The 22,815-nt window shown below is 37.9% G+C and overlaps 1 protein-coding gene across 4 annotated transcripts in view; it reads right to left on the bottom strand.

Moving 5' to 3' along the window:
• Positions 1 to 17,029, bottom strand: part of RBM39 (RNA binding motif protein 39) — a 39,934-nt gene extending 22,905 nt beyond the window's left edge. Inside the window, exons 1-8 of one of the 4 annotated variants that reach the window (XM_044447437.1) lie at positions 16,731 to 17,028; positions 11,969 to 12,032; positions 11,674 to 11,746; positions 10,623 to 10,777; positions 10,222 to 10,271; positions 1,384 to 1,578; positions 630 to 695; positions 494 to 547 (exon numbers count right to left, since the gene is read on the bottom strand). In XM_044447437.1, the coding sequence (XP_044303372.1) occupies positions 494 to 547; positions 630 to 695; positions 1,384 to 1,578; positions 10,222 to 10,271; positions 10,623 to 10,658 (401 nt within the window). In that variant the 5' untranslated portion in view covers positions 10,659 to 10,777; positions 11,674 to 11,746; positions 11,969 to 12,032; positions 16,731 to 17,028. Of the gene's footprint in view, positions 1 to 493; positions 548 to 629; positions 696 to 1,383; positions 1,579 to 10,221; positions 10,272 to 10,622; positions 10,778 to 11,673; positions 11,747 to 11,968; positions 12,033 to 16,730 lie in introns of all 4 variants that reach the window. The other 3 variants (XM_044447438.1, XM_044447436.1, XM_044447435.1) reach the window with 3 other exon arrangements.
• Between the last annotated feature and the right edge of the window lie 5,786 nt (positions 17,030 to 22,815).

The raw sequence follows: 22,815 nt of genomic DNA, 5'->3' as shown, positions 1-22,815 counted from the left end.
ACAACAACAACCCTGTGAGGTAGGTTGGGCTGAGAGTCTGTGACTGGCCCAAAGTCACCCAGTTGGCTCCATGGCCGAGCGGGGACTCGAACCCAGATCGTCTGAGTCCCAGTCCCACGCTCTTAACCACTACACCACACTGGCTCTCAGTGTCTCAGTTTAGGGAGACCTTGAACAATCCTTCTACTCAGACCAGGCAATTTCTTCCTTGAGCTGCATGGGGCTGTCTCCATGGAGCTGGGTTGTCAGTAGAGAGTGGGTAAAGCCCAATACTTGAGAACAAGTGTAATTAGATGTAATGGTTATATTCTTCTCTAATCGTGCTGGATTAGCACACTAACAGTATCTATTGTGTGGAGAAGCAACTTAACAAAACATGTAAGTTGTAAGTTTCAAAAGCAGTCAGCTATGAATTGACTTTAAACAGAAAGCTTTATGATATTCAACACCAAAATGAAAATTTAAAATTTAGTAAAAGGACTAAAGTGCCTACCGAACAGGGCTCTTGTCTTTTCTGAATGGACTTTTGCTCCTTGATCTTCGTCTGCTGTGGAAAACATATAAGAATTATGAAGGTAATAACTAACAAGAGCTACTTACATGGTCATAGTTAAAGAAGAAAAATAAACCTTATTTTGATGCTGTGTGGCAGGCCAATCTTTCCTCTGATGGCACTGTTGAATTTAGGTCCAGAACTAGGTTTAAAAGCAAAGAAAATACTATTAACAAGAAGCATATTAAAGTGCTAATTAATTTATGTTACTTTACAAGAGTTAAACCACATTCCCATAACCCCAAATCTTGCCAGAACCTATATAATAATATTGGATGGCACACACTATGGCACCTTAACAGTTAATTAACTCACAATGGGCTATTGTGTCATCTTAACCAGATCTAAGCTATTAATCATGGAAAATCAAAGAGCTCAGTTTTCAGGCAGTAAAATAAATATATAAGAACCCACTGTTCACAATACATCAGCAACACAATACATCAGCAAATTCTCAGTTATTTGTGATTAAGAACCAATCGTTAAATCATAGTGCAAGGGTCACATGTGATGACAACCCATGATTCAATGACCACCCATACTCTGGGTCATCATTATGTGCAAACCAAGTCACTAGATTAGTAGTGCAGATCCATCACTGCCAAAAATCTTCAACATAACAAAGGAAAGAAAGTGTTACATTGCTATACAGACCCAGTAATGCATATTGTATTTACTTTTAAAAAATTCTCTCCCTGATAGGATATGTTTAATTTAAAGGTTACTCTAAATTCTTCTACTTGGCTAGAAATTACATTCTCTCCTATTCAACAAGCTTTCACTCAGCATCAAAGAAATTAACAATGAAGTGGTATTTTTATAAAACATACTAAGGACTTCTGTAACGGCCTCTAAATCGACGTTCTCTGCTTCTTGAACGGCTCCGTCGCCGTTCTTTACTTTTACTGCGCTTCCTCTCCCGACTTTTGCTTTTCTTCCTCTCACGATCACGGCTTCTTTTGCGATCCTTGCTTCTGCTCCTCTTCCTGTCATGACTACGACTTCTGCTCTTGCTCTTTTTTCTCCTGAACATGGCAGAAAACAACAATAAAATCAGGTATGCTGACTTCAAAAGCAGTGAACAATAAAAATCACTCAACACCAGACTATACAGAATGGGACAGGTAGGCACCTCAATCCCGCCCCCCACCATCACTTAAGACAAATCTAAGTTTTTAAAAATACATTACATATAGTAGTATCCAACTGATACAACTAACTTATATATCTGATGTAGGGTTAGTGTAAGAGAATCCTAGTAACACAGAAATAATCTAAACTGGCACAATGGTTTTCCTCAGAAAATTTTTTAGCATTGCACTATGTCAACCACATAAGCACATTAGACCATTAAATAGTGCTCATAGTATCTTGTAAACCTTTCTAATTGAGAGATAATGTCATACGATCCCTTCAAGCAAAAGGAACACGATGTAGTCTTCTAAGTGACTACACAGATTCATAACCATATCCTCAACCAGGATGAACATATGGCTGTCTCAATTGCTAAAAATTATCTCTCCCTCCTAGAGTAAGTAGGGAAGAAAAATCCAGTCACAAAACAATTTATAAAAATACTACCCTTCAGTATACCTACCGAGTTCCTTCACAGAAAAGTCAGCTTCATAGTTGATTCTGTACTATTCATTGAATGAGACTTTTTCACTCTACTGCCTGCATGTGTTAGAAATGTTCCAAACGAAGAAGGAATAAGATCCATTGGAGCCAGTAGCTTGGATCCAAAGGTGCCCTTCCACTAGTGGAAAGCCTCTTCCACTCACAGAAGGGCTGTTTCCGACCTAGCAGAAGAGCATTGCATGAGAAACCCCAAATCAAAGGAAGTTCTTCTGTTTGCACTAATGATTTTTGAAACTATCTTACAACTCAGTAATTTTCCTTCCTCTATAGTAGTCACAATTGTTTTCTCCACACTGTAAACAAAGCCCCTAATATGTTCTGCTGCTGAACTAAGTGAGACCTCTCACTTGCACAAGAGTTCACAAGTGAAGTTGATAGAATGCCTTCCTCACTGAGTTATCTGGATTCAAGAAAGTAGTTTAAACACTTGTTATATAATTAAAGGTTTTAACCATTTACTGGTATCTCTCAAATTATATTATAAATGTTAATTGCACTCTTTTAAAGGAAAAGCACCCAATGGAATTGATGCAGAGACATCAAGACAAATGTCATGATATGCCCAAGTAACAGGACTATATTAACTAAAAATATATGCTCTGCACTCAGTGGGACCTCTGTACTTGTTACACTTAAAGCATTGGAGGACAGACTTCTCATTTGCAGAATCTGCTTTGTTTTTTTACATGAAACTTGAGGCCCACCAACTGAAACCAAGTGCAAAATAGTGGCTCTACCATAAGGAAGTAGACACACCTAGACTTAGAAGGATGGTCTGCTTCTGATAACATACTGCAGTCCAGAAATTTCTTTTCAGTATCTCAAACTAGGCCTTTGACACAAAAAGCTACTCCCAATTCCACATACACCCCAGCTTTGTTTCAGTAATTTAAGAGGCAGTACGAGTTTTTACTGCTGCAACTATTAAATAACAATGAGTCAGAAACTCGTGCAGCTCTATTGCAAATCATCCAGGAATCTACTTTCTGCCCACCTCTACTTCAGAGGATTTAGTCTGATACAATAATTGAAATTATAATAATTCATAGGCAGAATCAGCAACTCAAACACCTAGCTTGATATTAAGACAGATGTTATGGATGGCATTCCTTTCTGAAAGCAGGCATCCTGTGTAAGATATCCAGAACAGGAATCCTTTAAGGAAGTAACCCTCCTTCCTCAGATTCCCAAACCACAACCTGCCAATCTTGCTACTACTACCCTTCTCCCAGGGAAATGTCTAGTTTATCAACTGAATCATTTGAGAGTTCAGAGTAAATATTAATCACCCTCAAGCAAAGGGTTACCTGAAGAATTGTTGCAATACCTAAATCTATGTATACCTAAAACATATAAGCCAAATAGTTTAAGTTTGTCTTTTAAAGAGGTGGTTTTCTTCCTTTAAAACCTATTTTCTCTTTACCTAAAAAAAATTGAGTACTGCAACTATACACTGGGTATACATGTTAGAAATGCCAAGACATTTTTAAAAGTATACAATTGTCTTTGGGCAAACATGAGTACTCCTATGGAAGAATTAAAGGGTGCTCTGAACAGTCAGCAGGGCAGTATTAACCTTGGAGACACATTTTCACTTTCTGTTATTAGTATGACTGAATATCCCATTGTTTCTTGAGTATGCCACATGTCAACTCTTAAGTCTTGTCTAATAAGCTGATATTAAATTACCAGAAGTATTTTGCTAAGCAAACAGTAGCTTATAAATAACTTTATGTGAAAGCACAAACCAAGAAAATGAAGCAATCTTTTTATGCTCTAGTTCCAGTTCATACCTTATTCATACCATAATAAGTTATGAACTGGAACTCATACCAGTTCATACCAATTTTACCTTACGTTTAGCTAACGTTAGATAGTTTGCTTCATTTTTGGTCAACAGAACAACTGCATTATACTCTCAAAGCATATACAGTGGTACCTTGCTCACAAACTTAAACTGTTCCAGGACTCTGGTTGTGACCCAAATTAGTTGTGACTCAAGTCAAATTTCCCCATAAGGTTCAATGTAAATAAGGTTAATCTGTAACTATTTTTTTAATCAGAAAAATGTGAAACAAAGTGACAAAGAACAAGGTAACAAGGTGGAGAACACTAACCTAAGTGGGGGGAAGGTTATTGTTTTAAAGGAGAATCCCCCTCCATAAGGACATTGGGGAGATCTCTTTTAGGGGTTTTCTCTCTTGTTTCTTAGCTGCAGGGTCAATTTTGGTGAAAAATCTGTCTATGGTCACTTGTTTTTTGTATAGTCACTTGGGGGGGTGGGGAGATGGCAGTGATCATGCTGGTTGGGGGGGGGGAGATGGCCAAGATTGTGCCCATCTTTCCTGCAGGAGCCTGCCTGTGATCACGCACATCTTGGTCACCACCCAACGTGGAGTTCGCAACAACGTCTTTGTGATCCAAGGTATCACTGCACTATGTGACCAAACCCTTTGCTTTCCCTGCACCTCTTCTCCTGTACATCCCAGAAAAAGTAACCATATAAGCCATGGCCCATTTTTTGCACAATGCAATTGCATGAGAGCTGCTTTCTGCAGCATAAAGGATCAGTTCCTATATCTACCTTCCAGGCAAACAAAGGGACCAGTCAGAACTGATAGCTTATTTTGACCATGAGACCCTAAGCTTCCTCTATAGCCAGTCTGTCATCAGGCAGTATCCATTATCTTTTGGTCTAAATAATTCTTTTTTTCTAAGTAGATTTACGTAGCTTATGAACTCACTGAGCCTGGGCAAAATATTATCTGCCTAAGTACTTCTCAGTAAGGTAACTGTTCTTATTAAAATGCATCTAAGAAGTATCTAGCATACTTTTAAAACAATAGCATGCAAACAGCTTGGAAGTGTAATGTTCTGATTTTTGTTTAATCAGGGACTAAGTAGGCTAGAGATGACTGAAAGAGATCAACAGTAACACAATATAATAAACATATGAAATTAGAAGGTACTTCCATGATGCACATTATGTTTCAGCTGTAGTTTATATATAAAAATATATGTGGTGCCACAGTTTTGGCCCGTGCTGCAACCACAGTTTTCCCATTTTCCTTCCTATCCAATTGTAAATGGTGAGCATTCTATATATAGCTAGTGTTTAGAGACCAAATCACCACTAGACATCTTTCTACTAGTTCTAATAGTTACCATTCCTTACAAATGCACACACCATTTAAACTGTAGGTAAGCACCATTTAAGCTACATGCAAAATAGATACAAGTGTTTACAGTTTATTTTAAAAGGCAATGCTTGCATGAATAATTGATGAAAAACACATACAAATAAATTGCTTACAGCAATAGCATACATTACAGGCCAACTAGTCACCAAAAATTAAGCACCTTCCATTTCATAACTGGCAAATAAAAGTGCCCATATGTTAATAAACTATCATGTGACTTTAAGTCTCACAGTTGTTAAAATGGACATTTGGAGATACCATCTGTACAATTAACCTGAATGCAACCAAACTATTTTTTTACATGCAACCTTTGAAACTTAAGAGATTCTTGAAATCATTATGATGAGAACAGGTTAGTTTTTTTATCATTTATCTAAAGTATACAGCAGTGCACCACATCTTGAAACACTAAGATTTTCAACAGGCCACTGAAGGAGAACTTCATGGAACAGTGCCCTACTCTATGGAAGCAGTTTCATACCCTCTTTGTAGTGTCCTACCATATGTTGGCAAATCTAAATAAATCAACTCCTCCTCTGTCCAGGAGTACATTGTCTTGTTAATCATTACCTAGTGCTGGTATAATAAATAACTATGTAGTGGTATAATAAATAACTGATCTTCCTTCAACATTTCGTGGACTTGTGTGAAATTTACTTAACAGGCTTAGGCATACAGCGAAGTATAAATGGACCTCTCAGAACTATGACAGTATACTTAGCAGCACAAAGAATGAGAATGCTGTCTAGACAGATTTTCCTAAATATTTGGAAAGGAGCAGAAAACCAATTCAATGGAAAAGTCTCTTTCTGTTCATGTGAATAAAGAATTGCTTCAGAAAACCATCTTATTGTGTAGAAGAATGCATGCTTGCAAGCAACAAGAAAGCTATTTTTATCACTACCATATAAAACATAAGAATTCAGTGACAATAATCCCTAAAGCTAGCCCCATTGAATGTAATACAAGAAAACTCATGAGTTACTTAAGATCCAAAACTGAATATATGGAGGTATATGAGTAATGGGGTATAAGCTCACTTCTTAAGGCTATGCCACCGCTTCATGATTCTCTAGAGCAGAAGTGTTAAACTTCATTTCAGTTACAGACCCAAATACAATTTCAAAAAATTCCCAGAGTATTGAACAGGGTCAAAAACAAGACATGGTGGGGGCAGAATACCAAAACCACCAATATCTTAGCTTCAAGTTCTCAATAGCAGTAACTGATCCTTAGAAGAACCATTTTAGTTTTTTAACATGAAAAGGTCAGCACACAAACCAGGAAACCATGGTTTGAGAAAGGGTATGGGGTCATGGGAAGGAGGGGCATGACTATCTGAGAAATCCCAGAGAGCTGAATTTAGGCTTGAGGATCTATGTGCCATTCTACAGCAGCACTACAAAAGGGCAATTGCCAGGCTACTGTAATAAAGAACTCAAGCTGGTAAGCAGTATGTGTCTTTCCATGTCAGCACGGCTGACAATCAGAAGAATGTTATTGCCAGACCTAGATGACAGGATACTGAAGGAAGTGAACTGTAGCTACAAGCAAGTAAACTCTCAGTCACTGCTTTGCTATAATGAACAGACTTACATGAATGTACAAAGTTTGAGAATTTTGACAATAAAAACAGCTAATCCCACAAGTCCAAATGAGATACATCTGATAAACCTGATTTTGAGTTTGCTTTGAGTTTGAAAATTAAAATAAAATTTCCTTGGCCTACTGCCCATTTTAGGAACATCTGTCACTGCAGCACTGTTGAAGCTAACAGGGAACTTACTCTATATGTCCCTTAGATATGAAACTACTAAAAGTCCTGTTAGAACAGAATATATTAGCTACACTAACTATTTTAAAATGTTAAATCTCTTTTTGACTAATTAATTCTGACACAATGGCTATCAGTTTGGTGAATTAAGTCTTTTCTTGTTGCTGTGTGGTTTTTTGGGGTTGGTTTTTTTTGGTGGCAAATTACAAGCCTTCCCTTAATCTGCAAGTCTGTTTAAATATTCTATTAGTGTATACTATTCTGTATATCCTGCAAGTCCCTTGGACTGCAAGGCAATCAAACTGGTCAGTCCTAGAGGAGATCAACCCTGACTGATCTTTAGAAGGTCAAATACTGAAGATGAAACTCAAATACTTTGGCCACCTAATCAGAAGGAAAGATTCACTGGAGAAGAGCCTAATGCTGGGAGCAATTGACAGCAAAAGAAGAAGGGGACGGCAGAGAATGAGGTGGCTAGATGCAGTCACTGACGCAATCAGCATGAGCTTAAGTGGATTCCAGGGGAGGGTGGAGGACAGGAAGGACAGGAAGGCCTGGGGGAATGTTGTCCATGGGGTCGTGATTGGTTGGACATGATTTCGCAACTAACAACAACAAAAACAACATTCTGTATATGGTATTTCCTTGTTACGTTACTATTAAAACACAGTGCTCATAAGATGCTCGTGCAGTTGCTATCCTTCTACTCTGCCAAGCTTTGATGGGGCACATTGTGGCAAGGAATCATGAGCCTTAATATCAACAAGAAAGAAGCAATAGTAATAACTTCTGAGGCAAAATATGGCTAACCAATGCACAGTACCCAACAGCAAGCTAAATGGGGAATGTTTTTACATTTAACATGCCACAGAGAAGCCAAAACATTGCTCTTCGTAATGTATTTAATGTATTTATATCCTGTCTTTATATCAGCCTTTTTAACATGGTCGGTATTTTTGCTGATATTGTTTTAACTATGTGCATTGTTCTACATTCAGTATATTGAAAAAACTGTGCATTTGTTGTTGTATTTGTTTCTAATGTCATAAATTGCTCAGCACCCAGAGCTTTGGCTATTGAGCAGGACAGAAATGAAATAATAATATAGCAGTGGAATTAAAAATATCATTTTTAGGTATTTTTCAGTTTATCCAACAGCCTACAAAATAAAACCTCTTACTAAGTCTTCAAGATGAGAAAGATAGAACCTTTCTCCAACACCTAAGGTAACTGGCAAAGAGAGTACTTAGCATCTTCCAAGCAAGGTATCATTTAATGAAAGGAAGGCTGCCTGGCCAGTGCCTTGACATGTTTCTCACTGCTGCAAGGCCACGTTTGCTGTATTGCAGTTATACTTGGCTATAGTAAGGGGTCCAAGTAAGTTCACTGCAAGATTTATTGTGATAAATAAATACTGTTTCCAAAATAAACTACTGCTCAAATAAATCAAAACTAGTATGCAAATTTTAAAGGTTACAGTCAGTAATTTACTGTGAGACATTTCCTATCATATCCAAAGCAAGAGCAGTTACTACATTGGCTGTTGGCATTTTTAAAGATAGTTAAAAACAGTCCAATTTTTAAGAGAATCCTCTTATACTCACACACTATTACATAATTTCCTTTATAGACTGTTTTCTCCTGTTAAAGGTTGGTTTGCAGTCTTCAGATATGAATGAAGCATCAGTTTTTTCAATAAAAACATTTTGGTAAGCTCTATGTAGTAAAAATACTCATGCTATTCAGCAGATTTACCAATTGAAAATAATAACAAGCAAGGCTGGTGGAAAAATCTAGACAAGGGAGAAGGAAAAAACAGGGTTCTTCCTCGCCATTTTGTAGCAGTGGCTTCTTCCCCAATGTATTTTGCTCCATTTTCTACAAGTAAGGCCTAGACAAAGTAATTAAAATTACTCCATTAATCCTGGAAGCTTCCATTACTCCCATGAATTTAGATACATTTTTTCTCTTTTTTTCCTCACTTTCCTGACTCAGGGTACATTATCTTGAATAAAGCAAGCTACATCAGGTTCCCTTCTAGGCAAACATGTCATGTCTGTACTTTATACATAGACAGAACAAAGGGACAATGCAGGGTAGTTTTCATCTGCAGGAACTCTGCTGAACCTTATCATGGGATGTTAAAGTTTTTCAGCCCAAGGACCAATTCCATTTTGAAGAAGCTCTTGGGGTATAAGGCAAGGCCAAATACAAAAAAAGCACATTTTAGCTTAACACTCTTATTGCCAATAATTAAGAGATGCATTCCAACCTTTCAGAATGCAAACAAGGAAACTATCAAATGTTTGGCAGTTGGAGAAAAGGGGCATGGCTAACTGATGAATTCCAGAGAACTGGATTTGGTCCAAGAACCTGCCCCCTGAAGCTCAGGAATACAACCTCACATTTCTATAAGAAGGTCATGTAAGGCTGACTATTAACACATCTATTTCATAAGACTTCTTATGTTAATTTTGTTTATTTTCTGATGATTGCTAGCTATGTGTCCTCGAAAAGCCTTTCCCAAGGAAATGCCAATACTACTCAAGAGTTTGATTATTAAGCGATGTGAAGACTGACTGAGAACATGTCTTCTTTGTAGCAACAGAACTCAATGTATTATTAACCATATTGGCCTGGAACAGAAAAAACAAGCTCCATGCTGCCCCAATTATTAGTTAGATTTATTATGAGCTGAAGCTTCTTCATCTGATGTAGATTCACCTGTAAAAGTTACCGGTTAACACAGTAACTTAAGGTGACAGAGGACAGGGTTTTTTTTAAATGCTTGAACACTTACATGTCTTATTCTGATATTTAGTTGTACTTATTACTGAGCAATTCTGAATAGCTTTGAAAATTTGTCAGACAGAAAATGATAAAAAAGCAAGGATTCTGCACATACTTTTCTTACAGAGTGCTAAGGATAAAGTACATTTACTTGAAGACCACCGAGTAGAGAGGAGGCTGGGTGCCAAAGTAACTGATCTAGGACAATGTTTTCTTCAGAAGAGCAACATAACAAGCTCCCCACCACCCCCCACCACCATACTTACTTCTTGCTGCGCTCTTCATGGCCATTGGCACTGCTCAATTTGTTCTCATCCTAAGCAGGGTTGATAGAAGAACATCGTGAGGACGAAGTGGAAACATTTCAAGTGGTCAAAGGGGTAATGGGAATAGGGATAAGAAAATACAAAATGAAATTTTTAATTCTAAGTTTTACATTTAATATGGAGTGCTACTAATTAATGTAGACTTGTTTAACCACTTCGTTGATTACATTTAAGTCATACAATTAAATACAAAAATTACTATTAAAAAAATTGTACATACATCCTTAAATGACTTAAAATTATCCTGCAGTTTTCAGCATCGAGTGGTTAAATGAATAAAATGTTTTAAAAGGTTCATGTTTAAAAGCATTTCATGTACTATAATCCCTTTTGACCAGTACCAAGGCTATATCTCTGCCTAAGCCCCAAGCGGCCATGCTAGCAGCCAGCCACTATCGATTTCCTTTGACCGATGCCATTCCTGAGATCTTCGCCCATTTTCGTTGGAGGGTTGGGACTGTAAGAGCTTGATGCCACCTCTGTCACACATCTCGCCCTGAAGCAAACAGGGATTCACACTGCTTTAGTAACGTCGACTCCCAAGTCAGTCATCAATAATCCAACCAGTCCAGCCTAAATATTCCCTATTTCCAAACCTGTTTACATGGAAAATATCCATGTTAAACTTGTACACAAGATTCTTATCATTACAATTTATCATTTGCTTCAAAATATTAAGTAGCTATTAAATATTATATAAAACTAAAACATGAAAATTTAAAAGGTTACAAGCACTTGTCCAAAACTCATACCGTATAGCTGCACTAAGTGTACTCCAAAATGAACTAACAGTTGCTGTTATGTTTATTGTAGTTATCACACCAGTTACACCATGAGTTCAACTGCTACATTACTTAATTATATAGAGAAAGATTTATGAAGCCAGTGCTACTGCATGCATAATTTAACAGTTTCACCACAATCTGGTGAAAAACTAAATACTGCTGCCTGTTTAGATCAGAAACTAGGTATTACATATTCAGAAATTAAAGTTTCTAAAGTTAAGTGAATATTTAGAAAGTATTCTTCCACATGAATGACAGACTGTAATAATTTGATTTACTAAAATGTGAACTTTTCAGGGATCCAAGAATTTTGGAAAGGTCTTTCGTACAACAGCTGATTTTCACCTGTCCTGTTAAAGAGTAATCACCCGTATATCTTTTTAAAAAGCAGTCACTCTTCTTGCATTAAGCAGACTAAAGTTATGCTTGCCATGAACTTGGGGAAGAAGTTATTCTTGGAACCCTGCTATATGCCCAAACCACTGCATTCACCTTGTTGCTATACCAAAATTGAGCTGGTCGTTTTTAGGAGAGTGTTTTTTGTCTGTTGTCTGTTTGTTTTTACCTAGGGGGACCACGGTACAGCGATACGTCACTCAATTACTACCTTATGATTGACAGTTCACACTGGAATCAAAGGTGAATTCATGGGAGTAGAGGTGAGATATCGTTAGGCAAGTCTACAAAGAGAGATAGATGGGCATTTATTCATCACGCTGAAGTGAAACTACTGCACAATATAATTACATTAACAGCATATAGTTACTTGTAAGATACATGTAACGCATGTCCAATAAGATAAATCATGAGGGCTCCGGGGATGTTAGTTTACAGTTCAGCAGTAGTTTCATGAATAATGCTAAATGAATATTGCTAAAGACCTTATTAGTATGTTTTCTCACCTTCTTATAAGGAGCTTCTAGCATTGCTTCAATATCAATATCATCAGCCATTTTTTCAGGACACCTAGAAAGAAGAAGATCTTTTACTTAAAAAAGTACTTAACCAGATTGTTTTGAAAAATAATCAAGACATGTAATGCTTCTGATGGAAACAAAAGTACAGTGTGTTAGCTGTGTATCCCTAACAGTCCAAAAATTATGTCTCAATGAGGATATAGTAACTCCAGTCAAACATAGTGGTATTGCTATACATATTTTCTTAGCAGCCAGAGAAACAGCAAACCATCCTCACATGTTTAACAAGTACTCTATAAACAGCCACTGTACAGACAAGCATGCTTCCTAATAGCAAAAAATCTAGTATTATACTCCCTTCTTCAGAGTGCCATAATCTTGAGAAGTAATCCAAAAATACTTGTGCAAGTCAAACAATCAGTTGGGAGACTCCCACTCACCCCAAATTACTCATGTTTTACTTTTAGAAGGCTACAACATACTATTATAATCCTCTGTAGACTTTCTGGCTAATATAGATCAAAATTTCACAAAATAATTGCTGCATTCAGCTCAGACTGCAGTTGCTCTATAGCAGGGTTTCTCAACTTCTCTGAACCATGACGAGCCCAGGCTTCGTCAACGGGCAAGCAACACACAGGCCGCAGGCCCCAAGCAACCCCTAAAAGCAAAACAAGAACATTTTAAAGCACCCATATTAAATCTGCTTTGAGCTAATATTATGTTTCTTGAACCAAGATTTCTGTATTCATGTTAAAAATCCTCAAAAACTATCCTTAAACCATTCAAAACTTTATGAAGAATGAGAATGACTCTTGTAGGATACCTCTAGAGAAATAAAACTGGCCCTGATCTCTCCATTAAGCACATTTGGTGAAGTCTACTTTCACTTTAAGTGCTCTTTGCTCAAATATAAAGTTTGTTCATGTAAAAGATCTCCAAGCAATCTATTTGGAAGGCTCAAACTAATGCCATCTTGCTTTGTTGCCTTACCTCCAGGTTGTGGGAGACACATCACTATGATGAATAAAGCTCATTAGAGCTTCAGGTTAGAGGTTCCTCATGAATCTGAAAATTTCCCTTCCCCTGAAATCTGCAATGAATCATTGACTCCTTGGATCAAATATCCAAAATCAGTCAAACAGATTAGTTAAACTATCCTAGATAACCTCTTGTATGGAATCAAGCGATACAGATTCCCCACTGCAAGTTGCTAGTAAAATTCTAAATATGCCATATTGGTTATTATGGCAACAGCCTTAAATGAGAATGGGAATTACCAAAAGTTCTGTTAAATATGACTCCCAATATAAGAACAGAAATATATTCTTATGCAGGAGGAGATAATTTGCTTTGACTAAGTTATGTCACTGAATTGAAAATCCAGTAACATACATTATTGCAATAAATAGCTATGACAGATTAAGATTTTCCATAAAATACTTACAACTTTTAGATTAGAAATGTCACAAAATATTTATGATAAAACCATGTGATGAAGGATGAAATAATAGGTCAAACACTTAATTTAAAAATGTAAAGAAACCTTCCTTAATCCACATCTCTAACCAACACAATCCTTTCCACACAATTCCCAGTTGAGCAGGCACAATTTGCTTGTGCTACCAGATTATAATAAATTAAAAGAAATCTCCACCTCTTCAATAGTTCTATTGGTAAATGGATTATCAATATCTAGGGGTTTTTTTAAATCCACACAATGGAGTTACTCTAGAGGAGAACTTCAAAACAAAATATTGCAAGTAAAATATTAGATTACAACAGAAAACAATTACCTGAACAGATGCATGTTACTCAACCCACAGAAAGATTAAGAACAGGTTGCCAGATCCCCAAGAAACACCTATCACAAGACACAGCTGATTCACAGAAAGCAACACTTGCAAATACCTAGTTTTGCAATATGGGTTTTAGAGGTCATTTTTTAAAAAGATTTTTAAAAGGTATTGACCCATTAACTAAATAATAATTTAGGGATAATGAGTATAAATACTGGAAAATACTGTAGAAAAGTGTTTTATGGATCATTATTGAAAATTGACTAGTTTTGTCCATATAACAGAATATGCCATAATGATAATTAAGGTCTAGCCATGTTTTGATTAAGAGCCACAAATATCAATAAATATTCAATATTCTAACATGGGCCATGAAACTGCAAGAAAACTAGTAACATTTAAGAAAATAAAAAGCGGACAACACCTTAGTAAACTTGCCTGTTTTGGTATTTGAATGAAAATACAGCAGCCTCCAAGAGAGCATAAAAATGCTGCACAAATTTAGTAGCTTGATTTTTGTTTAAGTGATCTCTACAAATGGCAAGATATGTACTTAAGTCCTAGGTAGCTGATTATTCTTTTAAAAAATATAGCTGCACTTGATGATCATATAGTTCCAAAGTTTAGTTACATCAGAATGCCAATAACTGAAACAGGAATGTCATTCTGGGGGGGGGGGGGGACCGATGTTGAACAAACTGTAGACAGTTTTCTTGCCTGGAAAACAAATTCGCATTAAAGAGTACATACACAGGGGTGAAACCACATACTGGCATACTTTTTCTCTTGTATTTTGAAGGAACATAGGGACCTTCATGCACCAAAAGAGTCTACCAAACAGCTTTATTCTATCTAACTTTAAGTCTGAGACATAAAACTCCAGGAACTAATACTTATGTGTCTGTTTATCTAATTTGACACAGCCAAAGGACTGCAATTCTCAAGACAAACTTGAATGATGTAGCCAAATGGTTAAGGACATGAGTTGGAAATGCAAATGTTTGAATGTCAATTAAGTACTTAAAAGACACTGAATCAGACCATTCCAGCATTCTGTTCACCCTGTGGCTAACAGGAAACTCACAAGCAGGACAGGATTGTAACAGCACCACTGCACCCAAATTCCCCAGCAACTGGTGTTTGTAAGCATACAGCGTCAGATACTTAAAATCTCGCTCTATCCACCTTCCATAGCATTATCCCACACACCAATAATACTCGCCTGCCTCACAAGTTGTTTGTTAGGATTATTGCAAACATGAAGCTCTTTCAACATTTAAAAACAGATTGTTACAGTGGAAGTTTGGGAAACACATGCATTAACAAGATACTTTGGTCTTTGCCATAATTCAAAAGAGCAGACCAGTGTTAAGACAACATTAAGTAACATGCCCATCAAGACTGCCATACTATTCAACTAATACTCTAGAGGCTCGTTTGAGCATTGAAAAATAGGAAGTAACTTCATAAATTTGAAAGAATACAAAATATTAAATATTACAGTAATACAGTAGACTAGAAGTTGGACATGTGAAAAATCAATACTGAAACTATCAGCATTGATTTAGCCCAAAATGCAAAAATACAAAACCATATAATATTTGTGGCAGGAAAATAGGGATATGAGTAACTCCAGATATTCAAGTTAAAGGATGCATTTAAAAACCTTGTTTTTTCATTTACCAAATTGCATCTTGAAACCGAATATGGAGCCCTCTTTCAAACAGTCAGTTAAAAACTGTCTTTTCATGTAAAAAGTTTGACTTCCTACCTCATGCACTCTAAGTATGTCACAACAAATAAAGCCTGTATTTTTGTGTTAAATGATAGGCTTGTATGACTATCAACAGTATGAACTTTTACTTTCCACATAATGCAAACATATTTCTCCAACCAGTAACTACCAGTCCTTAAAAGTCTGGACATTTAAGAATGAGTCCAGAAAGCTACTTAAAATTCCAATCCCATAATTATCACCTCAAAAGTAAATCAGATAGTTGAATAGAACTGGCTCCCAGTAAAGTGAGTACTGGATTGAAACCGTAGGTAACCACAAGTGGCTTTTACCAGAGTATCTACATTTTCTTTTATGAAAAATACCCTCACACACACAACTCCACCAATTGCTTTTGAAATTTTTCTAGATGTCAAAAAGTAGTTCGCAGTAGTTGCATAACCAAAAATTTTAATTATGTAGCTGAGAAGTATTAAAACTCTTACTGCAACTGAATATTATAGTAGAAAAAACAAAATATCAATAAGAGAAACATTACAAGTCAAACCTGATTTTTAAAACTTTCTGCTATTAAGAAATGTTACACAAGCTGTCGTGAAAGAAATTGCACACGTATAAGTTTCTCCTCTACAGAAATATGCAACATTATTCCCCCGCCCCATCTGACCATCATCAGCCGGATACGTTAAAAAAAAAAAACAGCGAAGTATTAAACAGACTTCCTACTCTCCAACAGTTATTACGTCGGCTCTTTACTGAGCGCTCTTATTCTCTCGGGTCCTCAGCCTTTCGTAAACACAAAGTACATACTGCGGAGTCTTAAAGCCCTTCCCGTGAGAATATCTAAAGTAATAAAGAAATAGTTAGAATTCTTGTGGCGGGAAGTACCCCAATCATCAAAAAGGAGGAAGTTCGTTCTCATCCCGAAACCCTACACCTAAGGATAGGAACAAAATTCCCAATCGAACATAACTTATTCCCACCCAACCTCTTGTAAAGCAGAAACGCCAATACCGCCCACAACCAAGTAATTAGATACTAAACCAAGCAGGCCGAACTTCAGACGCTTCCTAAAGTAGGAAAAAGAGTTAGGCCCTCTCCCGAGGAGGCCTGACGCAAAAGCAGGGCCGCCTTCAGGCCTCGCAGAACGCTCGCACGGCTCCACGCCGAGTCGTCAAAACTAAAGGACACCCAAAAAGGCGAAAACAGTTACCTGCGCTGCCGGGGGTCCCGCTTCTAGCTCAGGTGTCTATGAGAAGGTCGGCCGCTTCCTCCAACGTTGTGTACTTGGTCTGGGCTCCGGATGTGCTGTAACGAGGGTTGGGCCTCCAAACGGCAAAAATCTCCCGTCAATGGAGGGAAGAAAACCTAGGAGTAGTCTCGGCCTCCAAAAACTGTATGCAGAAAGCCAAAGCCGAGAAAACTTCTCAATAAGTCGATTCAGACTCGGCTCTAAGTAAAAGCGACTGCTCCCTGAAATGGCGCCCGCCGCGTCCTGATGCCTGGAGGTGGGTCCGCGCAGTCAATGCGGGGCTGCCCAGAGCTCTTTGCACGGGCTCTCGCGAGATTTCGCCACAAGACGTCTTGGACGTGTTCCGAACTACGCCAACAAAGCATCTATCGCGAGGAAAGCTATCTCAGAGAAAACTCGTCTAGAGACTCGCGAGAATATTTTGTTTGTGTAGCCTCATCCAAAAACCGTATCTTCTCGGAGAGCCTAGGACTCTCGCGAGAATTATTGGAGCATCAAAAGTTACAATAAAAAGGATCAAGCGTAACGGTTCTTACTCCAGATGAAAGATTAAAATTCTTACATGTTTGGAGACCAAAATTCTTCCTGATTTCTCATTTTATTATGCAGGTTACCAAGCCCTTTGAAATACGCTTTTACTGGCAGTTATGCGTTCATGAAAACTGGAGTTCGTATTTCTGATGTTGAACATCTTACTATTTGAAGAGTGAAATGTACCTTGACTATGGAACAAGGGAAAATATAACTCCAGTCTACTGATTTAAAAAAGTCATGCTCAGAGTGCAGATATTTAATGGAAGATAGGTCATCAGAAATGGTGTGTTTAGCCTTTTAAAAATTCTGTTAAATAATGTTTAGAATGCAATTCAGTACACATATCTAGGAATATGTCCTACTGAATTCAATACTAATGGGGAACAAATCAAACAAAATATAAGGACCAAAAAAGACACATTCAGAAAGAGAGAAATAAGAGAAGAATTAAACAAAATTACTGATTTACAACATCACTGACATTTTCAATATTTCTAATTTATTGTTCTGGTTCCAATAGCTAATAAAGGGTGGTCCCTTTGCATCAGTAGAGGGATCTGGCCTGGCAGCAACTCACCAAGAAAGGGGTTTTATGTCAGGATCAGGGTCTGAGTGACCCTGCCAGGGTCTTCAGAACCAGGAACACTTTTGCAGGCACTTGCAGGGAACACATGAGCAACAATTAAGCAGTGTGGCTGGAGGCCCTGGAGAACAGCATAAAAGGCTTCCTGACACTGCTGCTCTTTCTCACAGCAACACAAGTAATCTCTTGTGCTCTGGCCGCTGCATCACCATGCCTTGAACCTTGCTCCTGCCCTGCTCCAGTTTGTGCCTGCCTTACTCCATTGTGCCCCAGTCTGCTCCTGCTTGCTCTAGTTGTTCCTGCCTTGCTCTGGTTAGTCCCTAACTTGTATCACTCTGTTCTTGCCTTGCTCCTGTTTGATCCTGTGTACTCTAGTCTGCCCTTGCCTTGCTCCTGTGTGTTTTTGTTTGTTCCAGTTGTTCCTCCCCTACTCCAACCCACTCATGTTGGAACCACACTTCATGGCATCAGATCACTGTACTCTATCTTTTCTACACTATATTGGATTGCTGTTGACCATGCCACCCACTTTGAGCCCTACCAAGGGCTAGAGCTCGCTTTGCATCAGCACTCTGGTTCCGCTGCTCTGCCTACCTCAGCTGCTGCCGACCCTTACATTGTATTTGTTTAATAAACATCTCAACAAGATGTTGGGATTTTCGTGGATGCCTCAGTGAAATGTCAGTCCATTGAAAAGTTGCTGTGGGAAAACTGTACTGCATGCTAGGGGACATTAGGAATGCAGGTGAAAATAAATTTGCCTTATACCAATCCAGGACCACAGTTGGACCATCTTGTACAGTCCTGGTCACTGCGCCTCAAAAATCATATTGTAGAGTTGGAAAATGCAAATATGAAGATAATCAAGGGTCTGGAGCAACTCTCCTATGAGGAAAGATCCAGTATTTGGAATTCTTTAGTAAAAAGGTAAGTAAGGAGGGACATGATAGGATGATATAAAATTATGCAGAGTATAGAAAAAGTGGATAGGGGTATGTTTTCCTCCATACATACATACATACATATATAAAAGTATTTTATATATATATATATATATTTCCTCCATATACATACATATATATAATTATACTAGAATACAGCATTATCCAATTAATCAAAATAATGGAAGAGTAAGGAAAGATAAACAGAAATTCACATTGCAATAGTTCATTATTTATTTCATTTGTATATTGCCCCACACCTTAAGCTCTTGGGATGGTTTACACAGTCCATAAAAGCAGATGATAAAAGTATGGTAAAATCAGTATCATAAAATCAGAAAGTATCAGAAAATCAGAAAAAATAAAGTTTTAAACAAGAAAACAAGAAGAACAAGAATAACAAAAAATGGGGAAGAGTGATTCTGCAAAATACTTGGCAATCCCCCTCAAGCCCCTGGGTGGCCAAATAAGTCTTTAAAAGCCTCAGAAAAGAGGGTCAGCTTAACCTGGCACCAAAAAGATTTGGCACCAGTCAGGCTGCAGTGGGCAAGTTATTCAAGAGATGGGGGCTACCACCAAGAAAGCCTTCCCCTTTGTTGCTACATCTCTGCACCTCCCTTGGAGTTGGCATTCAGTGGAAGCCCCCAGAGGTTAAGTGTAGTGTTATGGTTTGAACTATTATACATGCTACCACGAGATGAGACAGGTTGCAAACTGAGACAGCATGATAAGGGATTTATATAATTTACAGAGGACAAAAGCATCAATGCCTACAAGCCATGTTGGCTATATCAGTATCTAAGGCAGTATGCCTCTTTATACAAACTAATAGGGAGCACAAGATGCTATTGCACTCATGTCCTGCTTGTGAACTTCACACGGGCATCTGGTTTCTTGCTGTGATCACACTGGTTTTGGTTTTCCCCACTGTGGGGTGAAAAATGCTGTATTATAAACACAGCAGACCAGGGGGTGAGGGGAAGGCTGGATGACCTCATCAGCATTTTGCGGCCTGAATTACATTACAGAGTGGGGTCACATGCCCTGATGTCAAAGTGATGAGGGCATTTTTCATCATGTCATTTGGTCCTAGCAGTACATCAGCATGATGATCCTCCTGGTATGTTATAATTGTAAATAAAAGGGCACAAATAAAAGGACGTCGTGGCCACTGGTCACCAGTGCACACAACAAGAGGATGATCCTTCATTGGGAACCAGCTCTGCTGCATGTGCATCTTCTCTGACTGGAGAAAGCTTGCATGTAGTGAAGCTATTTCACCCGCCCTACACCTTCTTCTCTTCGGAAAAGGACACAGGCAGTGACATCCCCTCATCCTCTTATTTCCAGTCTGTGATCAGAGGTAAGAAAAGGACTGTCTGCCTCCTCACAAAGCCCCAATAGCCTCGAAGGTGTGGGGAGAGCTTGGAGAAGAGGTAGGGGCTGTGAAGGATGTCCAAGCCTGTGTGGGCTGAACGGACAACCAACATGGGTTGGATTATGCCTGTGGACTGGAGACTGTCCTCTGTTGTACTTGATAGGCCATGAGGACTATTTGTTCTTTGAAATATCTCTGTTCATGTATCCATGTACAAAATGTCAAATATTTTCATAAACTCTTGTGAAATTGTAGGAATATTGTATTTGCACAAATTAACAAAGCCATGTTTAAAACCTTTAGTTTTAATTAAAGAATCCTTAAAGCATCATGGTACACCATTAACCTGCTTATATGCCAAGTAACATATTTCATTTGCAGCCAATATATTGGAACATTAGGGAACAACCACCAAACATAATCTATCTGCTGCCTGAGCATTATTTACTTAAATATATTAATATAATTACTCTATTTAGAGACTAAATATAATTAAAAGCTTAAGCTTCTCCTCCAAATGTTGATGGTTGCAGGGAATTAGGATGATGTGCTAATGACTCTATCACTTCCACTAGCCTGGAGCTGGTGTAGTTGATTCCTACCCTCACCACCATGGTCAGTAGGGAGGAAATTGAAAACATTGAAATTGAAAATGTCTGCCCTGGATCTGCTGTTTCTCATGGAAGTTATATATCTCCCAGATAAGACTCAATAAAGAAAATGACTAAGAAATAACAAAGTATGAACAGAAAGCTTAGAAACAAATGAGAAGAGTGCAAAGTAGAAAATATGTGTGTATATTTGTTTGGTCATCTAATTTGCATTCCCGTAGTTGTGACCATCTTCATTTCGGACAGCTTCTACAACTAACAAAGGGCTCATTTAAATGTAAATGCATGTGGAAAATATGGAACAAACTGTAGGTTAAAAAAGCAGTGCTTTACACACAGTAAGCAAAATAGTAATATTGAATACTACTCTGTGTAAATGTCCTACTATTGCCTGATTTATCTACTCAACTATCTTTATACATTTATACAGATGTATTAAAGAATCGAAAATTAAAGATACACTTCCTAATAAAAATTCAGGAGAAATACAATGAAAATCAGAAATATACTTTGCATTCCAGAACATCCTAAAATTGTAAAGCATTCATTCTTCCTTGTAGAACTACTTACGCATTTGGCATATCCAATAACGTCCAGTTGAGCCCTGTTCACCCTAAATCTAAATTCTGTATTTAGTGTTCCCATATTTTAGCAATTCTAACACATTAATTAGAAATATGTGCCTGGTGCTTATTCAGTCTCTCAAGTGCAGTGTTCTGGTTAACACTACTGATTTAAGAGGAGAGTTAAAGGCTTCTGGGGAAAACTGAAAAGATGTTGCTTTCTCTGGATAATACTGTGAATACCTTTCAACAGAAGTTAGATAAAGATCTGAGCACCTCTAGAAGAAATCTAGAAATGAGTTTGTAGTACCTGTTTGATAAATATAACACAATCAAGGGTAAAGAAGTAGTTATGGAAAAACAGTAGCAGTGCTTGCCTCTATTGGTTAAAATGTATTTAAAACTTCAATATTGACAAATGTTGGGACTGTGGAGCTATACACCTGCTTTTCTACATATTGTTTGGACATGTGTCAAGGTTAAAGGATTGGGAAGTGAGGGGGGTGCTGTTACATGGCTTGTTCCTGATCCTCCAAACAATTATTTGGAGGATAATGAATGTGACATCTGAATGTGAATGTGACATCTGAATGCAGCATTACAATTTGCATGCCCCACTTTCCTGAGCAATGAGAAGATCCAAGGAACCACAGGTCACAGTTTGCTCTGAATAAGACAGTGCCAGAGAGTGACATGCAATCCTATGGCCACTAGACACTGTTTAGGTAGCCTTGGGAAAGGTTGGAATCCCAACATGCTCCAACATTTACCGCTGCGACTCTGATTTTGAAACACCCTCCCCTCTTTCCTTGTAGCTTACAAGGTTCTTTCTGCAGAAGACCAAACTCAGAGTAAGGGTTTGGTGGGTGTTCTTGGAGAAGGAGAGCAGAAGAATGAGGCTCTGCTGAGATGTGACGCATCCAGGCAGTGTCTCAGCCTGTCCTCCTAAAGAGTTGGGGCAAAAGACTTAAATGGCTAAAATCAGCCATCTGAGACTTTTGTCAAATGGAGGAAACATGGAGACAATCTTCAGCTCTGCTCATTTTGCCCTTCAATGGGTAGCCCTAATCCTCCAAATTCAGAGGGTTGCATACAGGCATGCTGGATGGTGTTGCAAGTGTCTTTGTATTATTTGCTTTATTTACAGATATACAAGCAGAGCATAAGTTATTTAAATACATTCCTTCAGCAGGTGGTTCCGCTGCAAAACTCACATTAGAGAGCAACCTGGGCAGCCTTAGTTTTGCTAATTCCAGGTTGAAATTTCCAGCTTTTCACATCACTTTACTTATAAAATAGGAATGAACTAAAATAAAAGAAAGAAAAGAACTGACAAAATGGACCAAGTGTCAGAAACAGAAATGGGAATGAAGTATAGAAAACAAAAGGAAAAATAGGAGTTTTTTGTAACCAATTGTTCAGCAGAAGCTATGGAG

This window comes from Varanus komodoensis, unplaced genomic scaffold, assembly GCF_004798865.1.
Source record: "Varanus komodoensis strain SLA01 unplaced genomic scaffold, ASM479886v1 scaffold52, whole genome shotgun sequence".
NCBI lineage: Eukaryota > Metazoa > Chordata > Lepidosauria > Squamata > Varanidae > Varanus > Varanus komodoensis.
This window is presented reverse-complemented; position numbering and strand designations above follow the sequence as displayed.